The sequence below is a fragment of the Sebastes umbrosus genome, chromosome 7 (assembly GCF_015220745.1).
Source record: "Sebastes umbrosus isolate fSebUmb1 chromosome 7, fSebUmb1.pri, whole genome shotgun sequence".
NCBI classification, from domain to species: domain Eukaryota; kingdom Metazoa; phylum Chordata; class Actinopteri; order Perciformes; family Sebastidae; genus Sebastes; species Sebastes umbrosus.
Window position 1 is genome coordinate 16018016 of NC_051275.1, and position 21022 is coordinate 16039037.

Consider the following 21022-nt stretch of genomic DNA (forward strand, 5'->3'; position numbering starts at 1 on the left):
TAAGCTGACCATTATAAACTGACCTTTAAGCCTTATTAAAGGCTATGTATCACATATAATAAACACACAGGCTACATATGATCCAGTCCAGTCATGAAAGATGAAAACCAGTGCAAAAAGCTCAGCATTTACACTCGTTACAATAACATGCTTCATAAGAAATGCAACCACATTGTAACTTTTCTACACAGACCTGCACACTTGGAATAATAACGAGCCTGTCTCCAGTGTGTAGAGTTGAGTGTGGGTTTGTTATAGTAAAAAAAAAAAAAAAAAACGTATGCATCGATGATTGTGTGACGGTGCGAAACTTTAATTTTGGTGAAATGCAAAAATGAATATTCCGCTTTTTATTTTTGTTTTCTGTTTTCATCCCTGGTGTGAAAAGGCCTTAGGAGTTTCTCAGATAGATCCCAGAGTCTGGAATTGAATCCATCAATCTTTGTAAACTTTTCCACAAGAAATTTCTTATTGCTACCAGCAAGTGAATCTCCATTAATAACGGTTACAGAGATTCAATGGTCACTCTTTAAGGGGCCACATGACAGGCCGCTTGGCTGTTTTGGCTCTGCCAAATGTTCCTGTGACTTTTTAATATGGGATTTTCTTTTGGATTTTTGTTCAAATAAACATTTGTCTAGTTTCTGCTTTGCATTCCAGTGAAAAACAGATTTGACCGAGGTTAACAGGGTGCAGCAAGCGGGGTTCAGCCGCTACACGAAGAAGAACAATGTGGGTGGGAGACGAGATAAAGCGCTTCCATCACAGCAGCACCGAGTCAAAGTGTGTGCATGTGCAACAATTTCCTTTTTCCTAACAATCCTCCTCAATGTCCTCCCCCTTTAATCAGCTTTCTCAATCTCCCTGTCCGTCATTCTCTCGCCTCCTCCTCTCTCGCTCTCCTCCTTCCTCCAGACTTCAGCATTATTACAGCAGCTGGCCCACACATCACAACATGGACTCAGTAACCTTAGCCTCGCTCTCCCTCCTCACGCCTTCACTTTGTCTCACTTCGTCTTTTCTTCTTTAACATCTCCTTATCTGTCCTCCAGACCACGTCAACATTCATTCGGCCAACTGAATTTACACTTCAGATATTTTTGCCTGTCTTATTGCCTGGTTCTGAGGGAAACATCTGATTCTGCTGTGTAATTTTTATGCGGATATGGTTGGAATCATAGACTGTATATAAAGATGGTTGACAGATCGTCACTTCCTCCCACTGCACAGAAATGAAGCCAAAATATCCCGGATACGGGAGCTGCTATCTTGAGATTTTGATGTCATTTGCGCAGAAGTGATGGGTGTGGTCCCACGGTATTGAGGTCACCCGCTCGAACCAATTGCAAACCGAGCACAGCTGCAGCTTGCCAGCGAGAGAGACTCACTGCTGTCAATCATGACATCTCAACCCATTTTTATAGCACCAAATAACTAATTAGAACCAAACTTATCAGAAAATTTAACACTTGAACATACATCAGTGTGAAAGAACTACCTAAAATGACAGAAACCCTATCTGGGAAAAATTTGACGTGGACTTAGACTTTATATTTGGCCCATGTCCCATCCGCTAACATGGAGGAGGCGAGCTTTATGGCCTATACTGCAGCCAGCCACCAGGGGGCGATCGGGATGTTTTGGCTTCACTTTTGGGAAGCTGTCATGTCGTCGATTTTTATATACAGTCTATGGTTGGAATGACAAATAAACTTGATCTTCCTCATGCAATCTCTTCCTCTTCAGTTCATCTTATTCCACATGTTATCCCTCTTTTGCTCTTCCTCCCCTTTTGCCCCCTCTGTCTTTCATCCCTCTCCGCCCTCACATCTTTCTGACCTTTAACAGTGTAATCATCAAAGCGATGCCATTTAAACACGTCTAAATACAAATTGACAAACTGCCATACTAAGGTTGAAATAATGATTTATAACACGATAATAGTGCGTTTTTCCACAAATCAATGAGAATCAATTTCAGGCCAGAATTCAAATGTCTGCAGCTGCCAGTTCTCACAGAGATAACTCTTTCTGCTGCAGATGAGATGACTGACCTTTTAGACTAAATAGTGGATGCTCACTTCCATTTCGGCTTGTTAGCACATAAAAGGCCATTGGGTATGGATATTATTACATAAATTAAAGGCTGTTGAGGATGTTCATACACAAACTATCCTGCCCCGGGCATGTGTGTAGGCGCTGCAGGTGGTCGGTCAGTGTTCAGCTTTGCAGAAGTGGGTGAGAAAATGTCATAAAGCTTCAGTTTAAGTTTAATGACAGATCACATGCAGCGAAAAGAGATGTGCTGTCACCACTTATGCTATGGCTTTTCCTACCTAAGTCCCTTCTCCTTATTCCCCTGTGGGGTATTTTTAGAGTGCCTCGCTGACCATGAAGGATTATGACAGCACCAGCGCGGCACTAACACAATTATATTGTAGATATGGGGGGAGGAAATGTAACAGAGAGTGAGAGGGATGTCAAGGAATGGCGGGATGTGTAGAGAAAGAATCATGGCAGCAAGAGGGAGAGATGAAAGAGCTGTAGCTCAAGAAGTGCAGAGAAAAGACAAGAAAATATCAGAGGTGGAAAGAGGCAAAAAGATACATAATTTAAAAAAACTAAAGATTATTTTCATTATTGAGTAATTTTCTTGATTAATTGAACAATATTTTGTCTTTAAAATGTCAGAAAATAGCAATAAATGCCCATCAGAACTTCCTGAAGCCCAAGGGGATGTCTTCAAAATGCTTTTGTCTGACAAACAGTCCAAAACTCAAAGATATTCAGTTTTCTATAACATAAGAAAAACAAAATCCTCGCATTTCATAAGATGGAGCTGGTAAATGTTTTTGCTTTAAAAATGCCTTATTTGCCTAATTAATCAATTATCAAAGTTGATGCTGGTTAATAGTCTGTCAATTGACTAATCGATAACGATAATCAACCAATTGTGTTAACTCTACAAAATTTGAGTTAGAGAAGGGAACGGTCCAACCAAGAAAAATAACAACATGAGTCGTTTCAGCAAATTGATGCAGGATTTATGATTCTTGTGCATCAGCAGGTGAGGAGGAAACAGTGTGACTATTTGTTGGCCACAAAGAAAGCAGAGGAAGAACGTTGGGGTGCATTGATGGGTCAACAGAATGATGAACTGCAGTCAAAGTTTACTTCTTTAAACCACGTTTTCCACGTTTTCAGCCTCAACAGGCAGATGTTTTCAATGGAAAAGCTCTAAAAGGCCACTGTACACTACCTGCTCAGCACCAAACAGCAGACAGACCAGTGGGCTGCCTCCAGTTCTGAAAAGTGAAGCCAGTGCGGAAGTGTCTTAAACATGCATTCTTTCTAACAGCCAGCAGGGGGCGACTCCTCTGGTTGCAAAAATATGTCTGATTGTATAGAAATCTATGAGAAAACGACCCTACTTCTCTCTTGATTTATAACCTCAGTAAACATTGTAAACATGAGTTTATGGTCTCAATCGCTAGTTTCAAGTCTTCTTCAATACAGCATGATGTTCATTTAGTCAATTATGGTCCCATTTAGAGTAAAATTAAGTAGGGTGTGATGATGGCAACAACCAAACATCAAGATGGCGACGGCCAAAATGCCAAACTCGGTCTATGAGACAGACACAGTTAGTGAGCTGGTGAACATAGTGGAGCATTTAGCAGCTAAAGAGCCAGATATTTCCCACAGGAATTAGGAGTGACCAAAAACAGAGCTAAAAGAGAGTGAATATTTCCCCTTCATACTGTACCTGGTGGCAAGAAACACAACTCCAAATATATACTAAGATTGCTCCGTATCTCCTGGATGTGTAAAAGATAAACAAGTTTGCCATATAAACTTAAAATGTGATAATATGTCAGTATGGTGTTAACGGCTTCTGCTGCCCCTGAGAGGCAAAAATGTTATTGCAAGTAGTTATTCTAACCCAAACCATTATCTTTCCCTCACAAAGTTATGTTAGTGGTTTGGTAACAATGGTTGGTAACAGTTTTGGTGGGAACTGACAAATTATGTTGTCCAACCGATCGTGTCATCAGATCTGAAAACACTCATATGTCATTCTGGGGAGACAACTGATGGCAAATAATGTATTTTGTTGTTTACTTCGGAGGAAATGTTACTTAAAAGTGCCTGTCAGCCTCCCGTTGGCAAGATTAAGCATATTATTATTATGAAAGAATATCACCCAACAAAGACAGACAAAGAGGGCCTGATGAGGTCAGTTACAGTTCATATAGCCTTAATCTCCAACAAATATCTGTGATAAAAGGCGTTATCTGCATGGCTAAAGAACCATTCTGCTGCCATCAATTACAAGGACGATGTGAACGGGGAGGTCTGCACATTACAAATTCAATTTTAGCAGCGGTAACAAAGATGACCAGAAGCTAATTCTCCCACAGCAGATGGGGAAGGTTTGATTACAGAATCGTCTTTATTTATCATCAGGATATCCATTAGCTGATGCTGCCTCAGGAGCTGCGACTCTTTATGAGAAGCACAAGAACAAGCAACAAGACAAAACCCATTTCAAGGAAATCTCACATGCAGAAGACAGCTTAAGAAAATACGAGCCCTTATTTCATGCTTTGCTGGACAAGGATAGCGTGCACGGCGATCCATTCACACATTTCAAAAATAACTATTAGCAGCCGACAGATATCGGATATCATTGCAATTGTCACCTCATTTGCAAAGACAGACAAGTCCCTGGTGAAATGCCAGATCGGTCACACTCATTACACGGCTCATTAATGCAATTATGCAGCCTCTATGTGCTGATGAATAATGTGCGTATGCCTGCGCTTTTATCATAGTTCATAGCAACAATATAGGATGATGACAGCGCATTTTGATTCTGCTTCATTCTACCCACCTCTGATCTAAAGGACAAAGGCTCATCTGTGGAGCACAACCAGAAAGCTGCTGGCTTCAGAGCCATTTACAGAGGCTTGAAGCTTTGAACGAGGACAAACAAAACCTCTGACCCTCCAGGATCAGTGTGTGATTCAACAGCAACCAACATGGCTTTTTTTTTCTCCACACTGTTGTTTGTGTCCCTGACAAAGTGTCAACAGCCAAGATCAGGTCAAGGACAGAAGAAAGAAGGGGCGAGGACATGGAATAAAGTGGGATAAAGGAGTGATGGATGTGAGCAGAGAAAAGAGAGAAAGGATAATGAAAAGACACAAGAGTCAAAGACACACAGAGCGTTTGAGTCGGCGCTACACATCCATCCTATTAGTTAATGTGTCACTCCAACGCCAAACAGGCAGTGACGGTGAGTACCTCCGCCACACACACACACACACACAAAGAGCCGCCTGAACCAATACTAACACTGACTAACAAGGCTGCACTGAGGGGAGAAAGGAAAGTAAAGGGGAGGACAGGAAGCCATCTGATAAATCACTGATAGGAAAAGAGCAAAGAGCAATAACGGAGGAACTCACCATTACTGAGAGGATGGAAGGGTTATTATTAAAAAGAGATGGGAGATGGGGAAAGAGGCAGATATGGTCAATCAAACGACAAGGAAGAAAAAAATAGACAGAGCTGATAAAACGTCAGGAAAAAAATGAGGAGATGAACAATCCCATTTGATTGATAACAGCTCCTATGGTGTGTAAAACCTGTAATAACCTCCCCATTATGTTTCTCCCCTAGGTTTCAGAGCTCGAAGACGGCTGACAAACGCATCATATCTGCGCCATCTGTCACCAAATCACTGCTTGGCCAACTGGGAGTTATGGGACGTGGTGAGGGGAGGCTGTATGACCGTTTTAGTTAGTTACAGACTATTGAGACTGACAGTTTTTAGGCAGCGAGCTAATAAACTCCTGGAAGAGCAGACTTGTAGGCAGGTGCTGAGCTCATAAAGTAGCTTTATGTGCATATGGGCAATGTTGAAGCACAACCTGCACCCTCACACAAATATGAGCAATACTCAATTTCCTGCCAAAATGACACATAAGCACATGGGTGAGTAAACTAGCAGAGTGTGACTCCACAAAAACACATAAAGACACAGAAGCAACGAAATCTGTAAAGCTCCTTTCTCTGGGTTGTATGTGAACGTATGTGATATCTTTGTAATATGTTGATTGAAGTGATATTATTTCACCCATTTAAGCAACTGGCAAAACGTAGCACAAAACAAATATTTTCACACTAAAAGAAAAACAACATTTATCTGAGAGAACATTAAAGGGGACCTATTGTTCTTTTTCTCTTTCCTTTAGTGTGTTATATAGTTTTTGTGCATGTAAAAGGTCTGCAAAGTTACAAAGCCCAAAGTCCACGCCAAAGGGAGTTACTCTCCCCTACAGAAACACTACTCCTGAACTGACTGAAATGCCTTGTCTAAAATCCCGCCTTTTCCTCCGTAACGTGGTGATGTCACCAAGTAACACATGTGCATAACACCTGTCTAGCAGGTAGTTTGGCAAGCCCTCAAACAAAGCCAGTTAGAGCGGAGCTGGAGCGGAACTCCGAAGAGTTTGGTTCGGTTGACCAATCACAACAGAAGGCCAGCTGACCAATCAGAGCAGACCGGGCTTTTTGGGAGGAGAGCGGAGCTCAAACAGAGCGTTTCAGACAGAGGGTGAAAAGAGGTGCTGCGGCACAGCCGGTATGAGAAAAATAAAGCGTTCTTTGAACATTAAAGCATGTAAACATGTTCTAGTAGAAACCTAAATTACAAATATGCACCTGAAAGTAAGCTTAATATTTTGTCTTTAACAAATATGAAAAAAGAAGGATGTAACAATCCAGTGATCAGTATCAGCACCAGTATTGGCCAAATGCCACCATCCACAATAAATACAGTTTCCTTTCCACTATCACTCTTACGTTCATTAAGAGGTATCACAATCAGTATCAGGAGAGAAAAAGTTGGATCGGTTCAGTCCTTCTCAAAATAACAATCATGTCAAGAAAGCCTTGGCAATGCCATGTAAATTTTGACTTTACATGCAGTACATCCACCTGTTATAATTCTGTGTTATTTAATTTAATTTAGCTCTCTGATTTTGTTTTAGAATTTTTCACTGTTGCAACTCCAATGTGAACATCACCAGTAAGCTGGGAGATATTTGGGGACACCATTATGTTGCCTGCTCAACCAAAACCCATCTTGCAGGGATCCATTTGTACTAATTTGAATGGGTGCCGCCCAGTCAAATACACACATTATACAGTACTAAACATTTAGTTGTTTAGATGTAACGTGACTCAACTCTCCAAACACCTAAATATTCCACCTCGATAAGGTGACGATTCTTGGAGGGACTCTCCAAACTCCCACATCTCATTCAAAGCAACTACGACCTGTTTCTTGCCACAAATGTATTCCAAGACTAAAAGTTTGTGCTTTTTTATTTTATTTATTGACAATATTCCCAGAATAGCCGCCATGTTTTCCAGCTTGAAAATAAATCGGAAGCAAAGACCAATGACAACCTAGCAAGGCTGTGTGGAGGCAGCAAGAGTTGGGTTTGTCCAATCAGCTGCAGAGTTCAAGATGATGTCTCCGTAACCGTAACCCGTCTATACATACTATTTGAAGTTAAATCGTCAATGGCCCCAATGAGCAAAGTCGACAGTGTGGTAACACTTTGCCATGCTGGCTTCAGGTGTTAGGTATACACCTTTAATGTCAACCTCAATGTTACCAATTAAGCTAAAGTGTTGGTGGTAACCCATTGAGCTTGCACCGCCAAATCTCAGCAGGGACATTTCTGCACAAGTTACAATATTTCTCCAAATGGATGTTGGAGCTCAAAAGGTTTTGTTCCTTTGTAGAGCTGAAAAAGTTATCAGCTTCTCAAATGTGAGAATTTGCTACTTTTCTTTGTTTTATATCACTGCAAGTTAAATATCTTTGGATTTTTTACTATTGGTCAGACAGATGTGATCTCCTGAGAACTTGTTATGGGCATTTCATTTATAAAAATGACAGATTAATCACTATTGAAAATAATAATTAGTTGCAGCCCTAGTCCATTGCCCACTAGTTCAGAGCTTTATACAGCCACACATGTATCCGACCCTGTGCTTTTGTAATGTGCTGTCCAGACCCACTGAGACATCTGCATGAGACTTAGAAAGCTGCATTAACTCGAGGCTGCAAATGGAAAACAATATCAATCTAGTGCTGATGGGAAATAACAGTCTGTGACATGCAATTTACTTCAATTTTATTTGGTCTGGATTGCCTGAAATTGGTCTGGCTGGGGCCGCTCAAGCTGCCATTCCCCAGATATGAAAGATATGATCAAAAATAATAAAAGAAAATAGAATCAGCGGCTGACATCACATTTCTGTCGATGCTGAACGGTTTGGTTGAATGTTTGTTTCATGCTGAAGCTGGTTAGGAAGATTTAAGCTATTTTCTCTCTCTCTCTTTCTCAATTGTACAACTGCATCTTTCCAGCACTGCAAGGAAGCAGCGTGGCAGGCTGGAAACACATACACACACACACACACACAAACACACACACACACACACACGGCAGGGCTGGGTTGTCTCCCATGAGGCCAATTCATTGCTAGATCTTCGTTGAAAATTGAGGAGTCGTAAATTGTTCCCCCCCCTGTCTCCTCAGCTTAACTGCCAATTACACAGATCTGACAATGGCCACTTTACTATCTCTCTCACACACACACACTAGCCTATATCGAGCAGCAGTCATATGGAGGATAACACTGTATCTGTCAAGCCCAAAACCTTATCAGTCATGCATCATCTTGGTCTCATGTAAACTATACGTCAGGAGGTCAAAACGTTACATTCCAAAGATTGTAAGGCTTTATTTTCCGTGAGTAGGCCGGAGGACGAGGGTAGAATTGAGAGTAGAATTGGGGAGATTAAAAATAAATGGTAAATTTATGTCAGAATGAAACTCTCCACACGCACAGAGCTCTTTAAACTGCAGTAGAAATGTTGTGCTTAAAGGTTTTTTTGGACTAAGATCGCAGAGGGCTGACATTAAACAGGTGAAATGGGCGAGCTGGGACCAATTTCCCATTTCTAATCACACCCATATTAGCCAGATCGATCAAACCACACACACACACACACACACACACACACACACACACACACACACACAGCAGTGTACTACTATCTTTGTGAGGACACTGACATAATGCATTCCCTATAGCCCCTTTACCCTAACCTTAACCATCACAACTAAATGCCTGACTCTAACCCTTACTCTAACCTAAACCTTATTCTAACCTAAACCTTAAAACCAAGTCTGAACCCTCAAACAGGCCTTTGAACGTCTGTCTGAAGGTGAGGACCGGCCAAAATGTCCTCACTTTCCGAATATGTCCTCACTCTGAAGGTCTAAACCTCAAGTTGGTCCTCACAAAGATAGCTGTACAAGCACACACAACACACACACACACACACAAAATAATGTATTAATAGGTAATATATTTCCACACAGGCTACACAATTTGCCACCTAACTCTTTCTGGAACGTTATTAAACTCTTAATAGACAGAACATGCTACATTTGAACATTGCATATTAAAATGAAGGATCCTATATCGAGATTAAATACCATTAAGTACAAAATATATCCTATAATCTCCCTCTTGAGTCCAATAGCATATATATATATATATATATATATATATATGCTTAAAGAATATAAGCAGGCAGATCAAAGTGATTTCTCGTTTGGAAAAATGAGGAGAAAATAAATGACTTTTACTTTGATTAAAACATCTGAAATCATTCCTGTCAGCGTGGCTTTAACTTGCTATATGCACACACAGTGATGCGTGGCAGCAATAAGCGCCTGCTGCCTTAGAATAAAACAACATTTCAGCCTCCATCAGACTCCCAGAGAGTCACAACTGTTGCTCCATCAGCGCACCCAGACACATCTGTGGATGTGCGCGTTTACAGCCTATATACCATCTAATAAAAGCGTCTTTAAAACGCATCTAATCACAGAGCAGGTGCATACTGACCATTTAAAAAGAATCAAACAGGAACTTACATGTTTAAGTTCTTGCATACGGTCCTTCATGGTTCCGGTAAATCACTCTTTAGTCCTTCCTCTGTGTGTGTGTGTGTGTGGTGATGGAGCAGCTGGGCGGAGACCGACAGGAGGATGAGAGAGTGACCGAGTCGAGGAGCGCGTCTGGCGGCAGAGAGGCGGTGGTTTAGCGCGCTGGTCTGGATGGTGGAGCCACTTTACTGAACCGGGTGACGCGCACTAAAGGTGAGGCGAGGCCTTTCCTCCGTTAACCCATTACACACCTTCAACTTCCTCCTTCAATCCGCACCAATTGAGCTTTCTTTTTCTAATTGAACCTCCTCTTTCAAGTTTCTTTTTGTTCCCTTAAAGTCAGTCTGACAAACTGTGAAGACAAGAAGCGACCACCTTTGGAGAGTCTCTCTATCTGAGTGCTGCTGCTGGTGACACTGTGCTGGATGGATCTGATGATCGATTGAGCAGCAGGTTTTAGAGATAACGCCCAGGTGGCTCCTATATTGTGCCAAGAGCGCACAGCGACCTCTGTCGGTTACACAGTGGTGCATACTGGTATATAAGCAGCAAAAGACCTGGAAATTAATTTAGGATTTTCCATAATCATTCTTGGAAAGTTTTTTATCAGTGGCGGCCGGCCAATAGAGGCCCTCCCTGAGTCACACACAAAAAACATTACCACTACTAATAATAATAATAATAATAATAATAATAACAATTATATAAATTGTCAATATTTGTGTTTTAAATATGGAATGCACCCAGTAATATGTGTAATTCTATTGTAATGTGATTATATTTTGTATTAATAATCTGAATCTGTAAAGTAACTAAAGTTGTCAGATAAATGTAGAGGAGTAAAAAGTCTAATATTTCCCCTCTGAGATGTAGTTGAGTAGAAAGTAGAAAGTAGCAGAACATGGAAATACTCAAGTAAAGTAGAAGTACCTCAAAATTGTATTTAAGTACTTAGTTACATTCCACCACTGAGTACATTTTATACTGTTGTGTTTTTTAAAAGCATTATTTACTCTTCCTGTTGGAATAAAATTATTGTTAATTATTTCACTGAAAAGTAGTAATGTGTTTTTGATACTTTCACTTTTTTTTGCATTAAATCATACCCGGATGTTTGCTGAAATTGATTGGATGTGGCACAGCCCTACCTAGAAACATGTCCACCAGCTGCCACTGTTTTTTATACATAAAAATAGATTCCTGAAATCAAGACCAAATTTCTGTTTTTCATAAGGAGCTGTGTTTTTACTTTTCATCTCTGAAATATATGAAGATAACGAATGCTATGCAGCTTTCAATGTTAGTTGAGGACCTTAACCTTACAGAGAACCCCTATAGCACTATTAGACCTATTCCCACATTCCCTTACTTTTGTTTTTTTCTCTCTTCATCCACACTCTTATGCACTGTATGCCAATTTCAAGGCTCGTCTGTTCCCTTGTAGTTGTGGACTGTTCTGTATGATGCCATATTGTAATGTAAATTTCTCAATAAAAAATAAATAAATAATAAAAATGTATTTAGGATTTTAATATAATACACTTAGAAATGTGTCATACATTTGCTTTTACAACTGTATAATAAACATATGGTGAAGTACCTTTAGTTTTCTTTGTTGAGATGCCTTCATATGTCCATGTGGGAGTTTTAATTGCATCCATTAAAGGGACTGTTTGTAAGAATCAGAAATGCTTGTTAACAGCGACACCTGTGGGCGTTAAGTCAACGAAAGTCAGCATCGGCCTCACGCTTGTGCTCGCTCTACATAGACATGAACATGCATCGCTCAAAAACAGTGAGGTGACACACGTCAGCTAAAACCACAATATCACTCTATATTTCAGCTGCTTGGCAGTAATGTTAGCTGACCAGACGAAGGTCTCTCCATGAATCACTGCTGATCCTAGTGTTGGCTTTTACTGCCTCAGCCTCCCGACCGCGGCCAGAGGGAACAGGGGAGACACCGGCACCCGGTCAGAGACGATAAAGTAACTCGCTGCGGAGCCCCGTCACTTCACAAGACACGGGAAACCTCTGTTGGTCTGGAGGAGCTGCAGCATTTATTTCTGCACAAACGTCCACTGTTCATTCACTAGATATTCTCAGAGCTAAACTAACTCTTCTGCAGTGTGTAGTGTGTGCGCATGAACGTGTGGAGCAAAATAGCGAGAACGAGCGCGGCGTGTGAGTGAAGGCAAGCAGGCAGGCAGGCAGCGGAGCAGAGGAGCAGAGTACAGCAGAGACTCCGGCCCTGGAGACCAAAGCTACGGTCTCCCCCGCGTCCTCCGACCGCAGCCAACACTGTTTTGCAAGACGGGCTTCACTAGATATAACCTTGAGGTTTTGGTGCTTCTGTGTAGTTTGTGTTGGAGTCTTGTCTGAACAGCGTAACAACACGCGAGCGCGCATGGGACACCGACCCGGATTGATTTATATGTGTAAGAAGTTACAAACAGTCCCTTTAATTTAGTATGTTTTATTGTTTTATTACTAAAGACCAATTTTAATTAGCTCAATAGTCGACATATCTTTATTATGTTATACAGTAAGTCGTATGTCCTATTCTACTGAACCATCAAACATACAAAAAGTAATTTTCAAAATTTTTTTAGTGATAGTTGCATCATTTTATTTAATTTGAAAGTTCATTTAATTCCATTTTCACCTTATGAGCACAGCCCTGTTTCTACATACTGTCTCCCCCCTTTTTGTAACCTTCATTAACATAATGAGCTGTCGGTGTGTTCAGGGCCAACATAGAAAATGTGGATTATGCACTGTATGTGTCATACTGTGTATCGCATATCTCCTCAACAGGGTGTTTTTTTTTGGTACAGATTGTGAAACTTTCACAAATGCATGCAGGTCGTTAGTTCAATTTCTTCTATATTCTGGGAAAAAAACAGTCAATATAATACAAATCTCTATGTTTTTATGTTTTCAATAAATGACTGATCTGAGGTAGAAGATGTGACATTTGATCATTTATTAAAAATTGTTGTAATTCTATGAAATTGTTGGGGCTGTCAACTCCGTCTCCACTGTAAGCAGTACAGATGTCTGTCCATGTATCTTCCAGCCAACATAGACACAGAGGGTGCAATCTTACCACAGCTTGTGAGAAACAAATTGTCAAACACTCAACCAAATGTAAAAATGATTGGCCATAGGCTATAATAGTATTTTTTACTCTTGCATCTCATCCACTTAAATCAAGGAGTTTAAGTCCAATCACTCTGCAGCTGGAGGGGTGAGGGGTGCGGCGCAGACGCCAGCTAATGAAGGCACAACTGCATGAGTCACTTAGAAATGAGGTCTTCTCTGACGTGCGGTGTATTTTGTGTCGGCTCGAACCTCCCTGCAGGCCAACAAAACACGCAGCAGAGAGAGGAGAGACGTCAGCAAGCGTTACAGCTAATCAGAGATGAGTCATTTAAAGCTAAACTTAAGTATATTACAATATTTAGAGCACGAATATTTCAGCACAAAATAATAAATCCAATTATTTGTCCCGACAGAGTTTAAAACACAGTCTTGTACGTACCGTCCCTGCCGTCTCCTCCTCTCCTTCTTCTCAAAGATCCAATCGCGTCCCTTCTTCGCTGATTTACCCTTCATGTTTTTGAACCGGTTTCTTCACAAAGACAAAGTGTGGCTGATTAGCTCGTTAAAATGCACCTTGTTCTTTGTGACAAACCAAATCCCAAACTCCAAATGTTTCACACATCTAGTCTCTTTGTGTAACCAGGATGAGCAACTTGAACATCATTATGTGAAAGGGAGGAAAAGCTGCCTGACGGGGTTTTAAGTCAGGTAGGACGACGACCCTTTTCAGATTCCTCTCGGTCTTTTGGCTTCACCAAAGCAGGTATGACTGAACCTGCACTTATCAAGGCCAAGACCTGTTTTTAAATGGCTGTTTTAATACAAATCAATAAAGAAATTAGAGATTATCCTAATTAGAGCTGCAACAATTAATTGATTCATTGATTAGTTGTCAACTATTAAATTAATTGGCAACTATTTTGATAATCGATCAACCGGTTTGAATGATTTTTTAAAGAAAAAAAAACGTCAAAACTCTCTGATTCCAGCTTCTTAAATGTGAATATTTTCTGGTTTCTTTATTCCTCTGTGACAGTAAACTTAAAGCTGCAGTGCGTAGAAATCCGGAAAACGCAAAATCCTGCATCCCCTCTAGCTGCTCTCTCCTCTCTCCGCTCTCCCCTCTCTGTCCGAAGCCCCTCCCCCCACACGAGAACGGGCATATGCACGCGCTTCATACGTGCTCGCTACTATAAATATAATTGTGGACAAAACAAGACATTTGAGGACGTCATCTTGGGCTTTGGAAAACACTGATCTATCTAAATCTGACATTTTATAGACCAAACAACTAATGGATTATTCGAGAAAATGATCGACTGATTAATCAACAATGAAAATAATCGTTATTTGCAGCCCTAATCAGAGTAAAGTAGGGCTGCAACTACAATTTCCTTGATTAGTCGTTTTGTCTATAAAAAAAGTGAAAATGGTGATCACAATTTCTCAAAGCCCAATACCCAAATCACTTGTGTTGCACAGCTAACAGTCCAAAACCCTAAAGATGTTCAGCATACTATCATAGAAGATAAAGAAAAGCAGCAAATCCTCACATTTGAGATCTCAGACTGGCAAATGTGAGGTATAAAAAAATTAATCAAGCAATTAACTAAAAAAACTATATACAAACAATTAATTAAAATGTATGAGTATCTACATGCACATTTTCAGCACGTCAAGAAAAATAAAAAGGAATATTTTCACAATTTTCCTCTGAGGCTCAGATGGCCTCAGGCTGCATCTCATCACATCTGCATCTTTCTGAATAAAATACATCCAACAAACAAATAAATCCGGATAAACTCTGGTGACTGAAACAAACCCTGCTACTTCCAACCATGTAAACAGTTTCATCAAACTACCACAATAATCAGCGTCTCCCTGCTGTGAATATATCTTTACCTTTGTCCTGAATACTGGACCTGGTTTGAAACAGCTCTGTCGGAAGTTTCTGATCCCAACCCCTGAAAAAAAACAAAAAGAGATCACAGTGATGATCATAATGTAGCTAAAATTAATCCACAATATCCACTAAAGCTCATTTGTTTCTTACTTTGGGAAGGGCTCCTGTTACTCCAGCAAACAGACACAGGAAGAACCTGGAAACAAACAAGACGTGCGTGAGTGGAAGAGTAAATCAGGCCAGTCATTTTAATGTGTGATAATTCATCACGAGGCTAATGTGACAAACAGTCGAGTCAATATGAATGTCATCATGTTCTAATTAGCCTTGTGTAGCGAGTACACTGCTGCTAATTTCACAGGCCATTAAGAAGGAATCAATTGCAGGAGGCTGCAGCTGTCAAAATAAAAGCCCAGCCTCTGATAGGTTCTCACTTTTTAGCCTTGGTGCTGTTGGGGTAATCCACCACCATGCCTCCGCCGAAGCCTGCCCTCATGGCCTGCGTCGTGATAAGCTCGAGCTTTAGAGAGGGAAGAAGACTGAAGGTAAGTAATCTGGAGAAAACATCACATTTTACATCCACCATGCAACAAAAAATGTTATTTCACCTGTTCTGAGTTCTCTGGATAAAGCTGGAAAACTGCGCGTGCGCCTCTTGACTGAAAGACGAAGAACAAGGAGAAGTTAGCAAAGGGCTTAATCGTAAAAATGTGGTATCTGGATGTTTGGATTTTTGTCAAAGAAACTTACCAGAGAAGAGTAAAGAGTACTAAAGAACTTGTAGAGTCTCTTAGGAGGACTATGTGTCCTCTTGTCAGCGTTACAGAGCCACTGCAGAGCAGAGATACTGACACGGAACAACGTAAAAGGTAAATGAAAAGTCCAACATTAATACAAATTAAAAATATTTTTATAACATAAGTATGTTTTGTTCTTCACCTGATGCAACCGTCAAAGGACCCGGCTCGGAAAGGCATCCCCTGGCCCATATCCCCCACTAAAAGGTCTCCCTCTACTTCTCTGTCCAGTGCAACATCTGTCACAGGGAAGACGGGATTTGATGAGTGTTTCAGAAATGTATCCACATCTCCTTTCAATGTCACTCAGAAGGGTTTAAACAGAAATTTGTGTTGAACCAAACGAAAAACCATCAAACTTAAAACAAGACACACTTTGTAAAAAGTGTATAAAAAGATGATGGTAATGTTTTTTATACACGGTATCTGTGGTGATCTATAAGTCACACGACTAATCATTGGATTATAAGCAAACTGGAAACAACCACCCCAAAACAAGTACCACCTTGATGAAAGAAGGAAAGCCGAAATGTTGGGTGAAAAAACGTATTTTACGTTTGATGGACCTGCATTGAAGCAGACACTGGTCTGCACCGCACTGTGTGTTCTCAGACTTAGAAATGCCTGAAGTTTTATTTTTAATGCACAATAAATGTGTCTCATTAGAAGGTTTTCTTCTTCTGACTGGTCTATGAGCAGCTGGGAATACATTTTTTCCAAAAAATATGAATGTTTTCACAGTATTGTAGAGTATTTCTCTTTCAGAAAGCTATCTCATTTAATTAATTTAACTTTAAAGATTAGGAAAAGACAACAATTAAACTATATTACATTATTAACATAACCAAAACCCCATATGATATTTAGTACAATATCATAATATTGATATTATACTGGCATATCATCCATCTCTTGCTTCCTGCATAAATGTAACAGTGTCAAACTAACCCAGCATTGCGGTGCTGATGTCGACTCCAACCCAGTAGTGTCCCTCCTCTGACAGGTAGTCTCCACTGAGACCAGAGCCGCACCTGAGAGACAGGGGACAGACAGATACACATGATTGCTGTATTATTATGGAATAACGGCACAACATTCCCACTTTGAACAGGCAGCGTGAAAGGGGCTAATTACTATTATAACTTTCAACACTTCCAACACAACTCTTTCTCTTTACCAAGAGCGACCTGGCCGAGAGGGCAGCACAAACATTGTTACAACAATAAAAACAAACAACACAAGCAGACAAATATAAACAGTCACACACACCACATGTGACCGAGCATGACATCCAGTTTGTAACAGCAATAATGGACAAACAGGTCAACCTCAAAACGATTCAGTGAGAAATTCAAGAACAGTCTCATCAACCTAGAGGGCCACTTTCTCCATCCTTCAGAATGGACTTAAATTCCCCAACAGTAATCAGCTCTGACAATTTCAGATCCTTCTGTACGTTATTCCAGGAAGAAGGAGCAGCGTATTTAAATACTTTTTGCTGAGTTCCGTCCTAACCTTGGGGAACAACATCTGTAGAATATTGTGAGAGCGCAGGCCATATTGATTTTGGTTTGTGCACATGTACTGTACAGTATGTACACAGATACAAAAGAACCAGTTCAAGGAGAGATTTATATATAAGCCAACCAATGCAAAAGTCTGCGGACATACAGAGAAGTCCATTTAGCAGCAGCATACAGGATACAGTGATGTTCGAGATTTCCACAGCCAGTAATAAAACGTAACGCACAGCATGGCACAGTATGGTATACAGTATTCAGGTGCATTCATATAGAGCAGATCACCGTAATCCAATAAAGGTAAAAGAATTGCCTTTATTGGATTACGGTGATCTGCTCTATATGAATGCAATGCCAATGTTTCCGTCATGTTAAGAGTACATTTAGAATGGTTAAGTACATATCATCAAGAAGATAGATTACAAATTTTGCAGCAAAATGCAGCAAAAGTCAACGTTTGATTGTTGTGTAAACATATATAAGCATATTCGATAATGTGACAATACACAATCTACATCCTTTTTAAACAATGCTTAGTCTAACTATGACCTTATTCATGTTAAGATTAACAGTAACAAAATATTGCATCATTTCTTACTCAAATTATTGCTTTAATCAAGTTAATCGTGTAATACTGCATGTAAACACGGTCAGTGTCACTCCCTCACCCCACATCTAGCAGAAAGCATGGCTGTCCCTCTGGCAGGTTTAAAAGCTCAACAGCTCTCTCTGACATCTGGGTCTGGATCTCAATCATTCGAGAACTGTGAAGCAACAAAACACAGAACGTTTAGAGAGACGTCTGGTAATGGGAAGACATTCTTAAAGAAACAAGCTCAACCTTTAAATGTGGCAAAATGCCATCAGGTTTGATGCTGGATTTAGTAGATTTTAAGCCACGTTCTAACAACACAACTGAAGCAACTATTGCTCTACAGCAAGTCAGCAGAATCAGACTCATTATGTTCTTGTTTTATCTAAAGGGGAAATCCAACCTAAAAAGAGAATTTTAAATATTGTGATATCAATGACTTTGATGAGTAAAGTAAATGTATACGACTACAACCAGAGACAATCGTCTCCTTAAGTTGGAAATTGAGTTGATGATGCGACATAAACACGGGAAAAAAAGTTTGGAAATTTGTGTTTGGTGGATTATTTCTCTGTTGTTAAAATGCTAATTGGCATTGCATTTTACATCGTTGGAAAGCCTGTTTATTTACCTGGTGGTGTATTAATTTAATGAATTGTAAAATTGCCAATATGTCTTGTTTGTTCCTTGTTACTGATAGAGTTCAATCATCCAATCCACCAAAACAACTCACAACAAGAGTCAATACCAACAGGAGAATACACTGTTTACCATTGGCAGAGCATTTTGGTAAATATTTCTTGGGCGCTACCCACATAATCAGCTGTGCTGCTCATCCCACAAATGCATGATCCTTACAAGTTGGACATCATTGTGAAGGTAAATAAACAGACTTTCCAACGATGTAAAATACAATGACCATTAGCATTGTAACAACAGAGAAATAATCCACCAAACACAAATTTCCAAACTTTTATTCTGTCCAAGTAGCATCTCTTGAATTTTTCTGCAGCCAACACTACATTTTAATCATTTCAATTCACAAAATACACCTGAGCTGCTCATTATTATTATAGAAAAAAACACATGTGCTGACCCACTAACAAACAGTGACTATAGTGACAGGAAGAGTCAAGATTCAAGATGTTTACTGTCACAACGATTATACAAGTACAATCGTGTGAAATACTTTTTTGCTGGGAAGCTCCATTAAGAAAACAGTAAGTTAAGTAGCAAAAAATAATAATAAAATAAAAATAATAGTGTATTAACACATAATATACAGTATAATAATAATAATAATAATAATAACAATAATAAAGGAAGTACTTGGTATATGGAAGTTATTCACAAATAACACAGACTCACTTCTGGGAGTATTTCTTTGCCTCGGTTTCATTGTAGAACTGTGGAGGATGAGATCACATCAGATTAATTCATCAACACTTCAATAAAACATCTGTCAGCTGACTCCACTGCAGCCCCAGGTTGTCACATGTATTATTTCTTATCATTTATTAAATACATGAGACACAAACTACAGCTAAATACACTTCTGAAAAAAGAAACATGTGAGTAGTTAGTCTATCGTCCAGTCAACACTTCAGTTCCCTGTTAAAAGCTGTAATATTACACATCCAGGTGACTTTAAAGAGCCAAACAGCTCCAGCTGCTGCTGCTGTTAGCCTAGCTGCTAAACACTGCCATAAACGTCACTGACCACATCTGGAGGAGCTGTGTGTTCAGGCCGTCGACAGTTGGAGGTCATGGTTGTCCTTCTGTGTGTGTGTCGGTGTCTGAAGAGGGAGAGTTAGTTATATATAATATCAGTTCATAAACAAGCTAAATGTTGTGATGTAGACAACCATAGCCCACACGTGAGGAACAATGACGTCACAAGCAAGCGACGCGAGAAGCGCTTCTTCTTCTGTCGCGTTTAATACACGCAGACCAGCTAAAGACAGAGGCTTATTATCGCCACCTACTGGGCGCCCGAGGAATATATATATATATTGATTTAATTAAATATATAATTAACAATGTATTACTTTAATGCGAAAACGCATATTGTTTTAACATAAACTAAAAAAAAAAAAAGATTTATTCTTTTTACAACCAACGCAAATAAAACAACAACATAATAAGTACTAAATACTAACTATTAAAGTCGAAGTAACTCTAAAGTCTTAGTAGACTAAGTACTAAATACTAACTATTAAAGCTTAATACAAACTTCCATAACATACAGGCATATTGCATCTGTTAAAAAAAAACCTCAGAAAATAAGCCAAGCAGTAGTAAGTTCATAAAATACAAGAAAAATAAATAAATAAACAAAATTAACAAATTACATAAAACACAATCAAGTAGGTCAATTTAAAAACATAAAATACAAACAATATATATATAGAAATACATAGAAATCTCATGTACAAATTTATATGACGGCTTAATCACTCTGAGAATGACATAATCTTGTCTAACATCAGATTTAGCACTACACGGTACCAATCACAGCTGTGGAGGCACTGGTATAGTTCTTTATATGTAAGGCATTGATGTATGTATATATTTATATAATATTAATATTTTTAATATCTTTTAATCATGACTTTTTATAGTGCTTCCTGTATTGTAATGTATTATATGTAATGTATTGTTTTCTTATCTGGACCTTGAGTCTGCAATAAAGTTTGAATTGAATTGAATATAGGCTAATACCACCTGTTATTTTCACACTTGAGCTTTCTTAAAGTATTTTAGTTAGTTACTGTTTAAAACTATTGGGTATATCTTCAAATATCTGCATTTTTTGTGTATAAAAATAAAACTATTCAACTATTCTGCATGAAAAAAACAAATAAATATATAGCTTAATTACACTCACAATTAACTCTATGCCTGTAACGATATAGCCTTTTTGTTTTTACTGGAAAGTGGATCTTAAAAGTTGTAATACATAACTCTTGAGGTTCCTGCTCAATGATTGGTCGGGTATGTTACGTACTTCCTGTAAACATTGACTCCTATTGGTTCCTCGTTTTGTGACGTAACCTAACC

General features: G+C 39.4%; 2 protein-coding genes across 6 annotated transcripts in view; both read right to left on the minus strand.

Moving 5' to 3' along the window:
• LOC119491074 (syntaxin-1A-like) overlaps positions 1-10583 on the minus strand; it is a 68789-nt gene extending 58206 nt beyond the window's left edge. For 2 of the 5 annotated variants that reach the window (XM_037774702.1, XM_037774707.1), the window contains exon 1: positions 10034-10572. In XM_037774702.1, coding sequence (XP_037630630.1) covers positions 10034-10063 — 30 coding nt within the window. In that variant the 5' untranslated portion in view covers positions 10064-10572. Of the gene's footprint in view, positions 1-10033 lie in introns of all 5 variants that reach the window. The other 3 variants (XM_037774703.1, XM_037774704.1, XM_037774705.1) reach the window with 3 other exon arrangements.
• Positions 10584-13007: 2424 nt separating this feature from the next.
• On the minus strand, positions 13008-19900 carry bud23 (BUD23 rRNA methyltransferase and ribosome maturation factor). Its single transcript, XM_037774708.1, has 12 exons — positions 19683-19900; positions 19331-19368; positions 18039-18134; positions 16799-16881; positions 15993-16089; positions 15804-15900; positions 15662-15712; positions 15488-15573; positions 15204-15249; positions 15053-15114; positions 13590-13679; positions 13008-13403 (listed from the first exon to the last, which is right to left on the minus strand). Exons 1-12 carry the CDS (start codon positions 19728-19730, stop codon positions 13349-13351), a joined length of 849 nt encoding a protein of 282 aa, XP_037630636.1. The 5' UTR covers positions 19731-19900; the 3' UTR covers positions 13008-13348.
• Positions 19901-21022: the final 1122 nt, after the last annotated feature.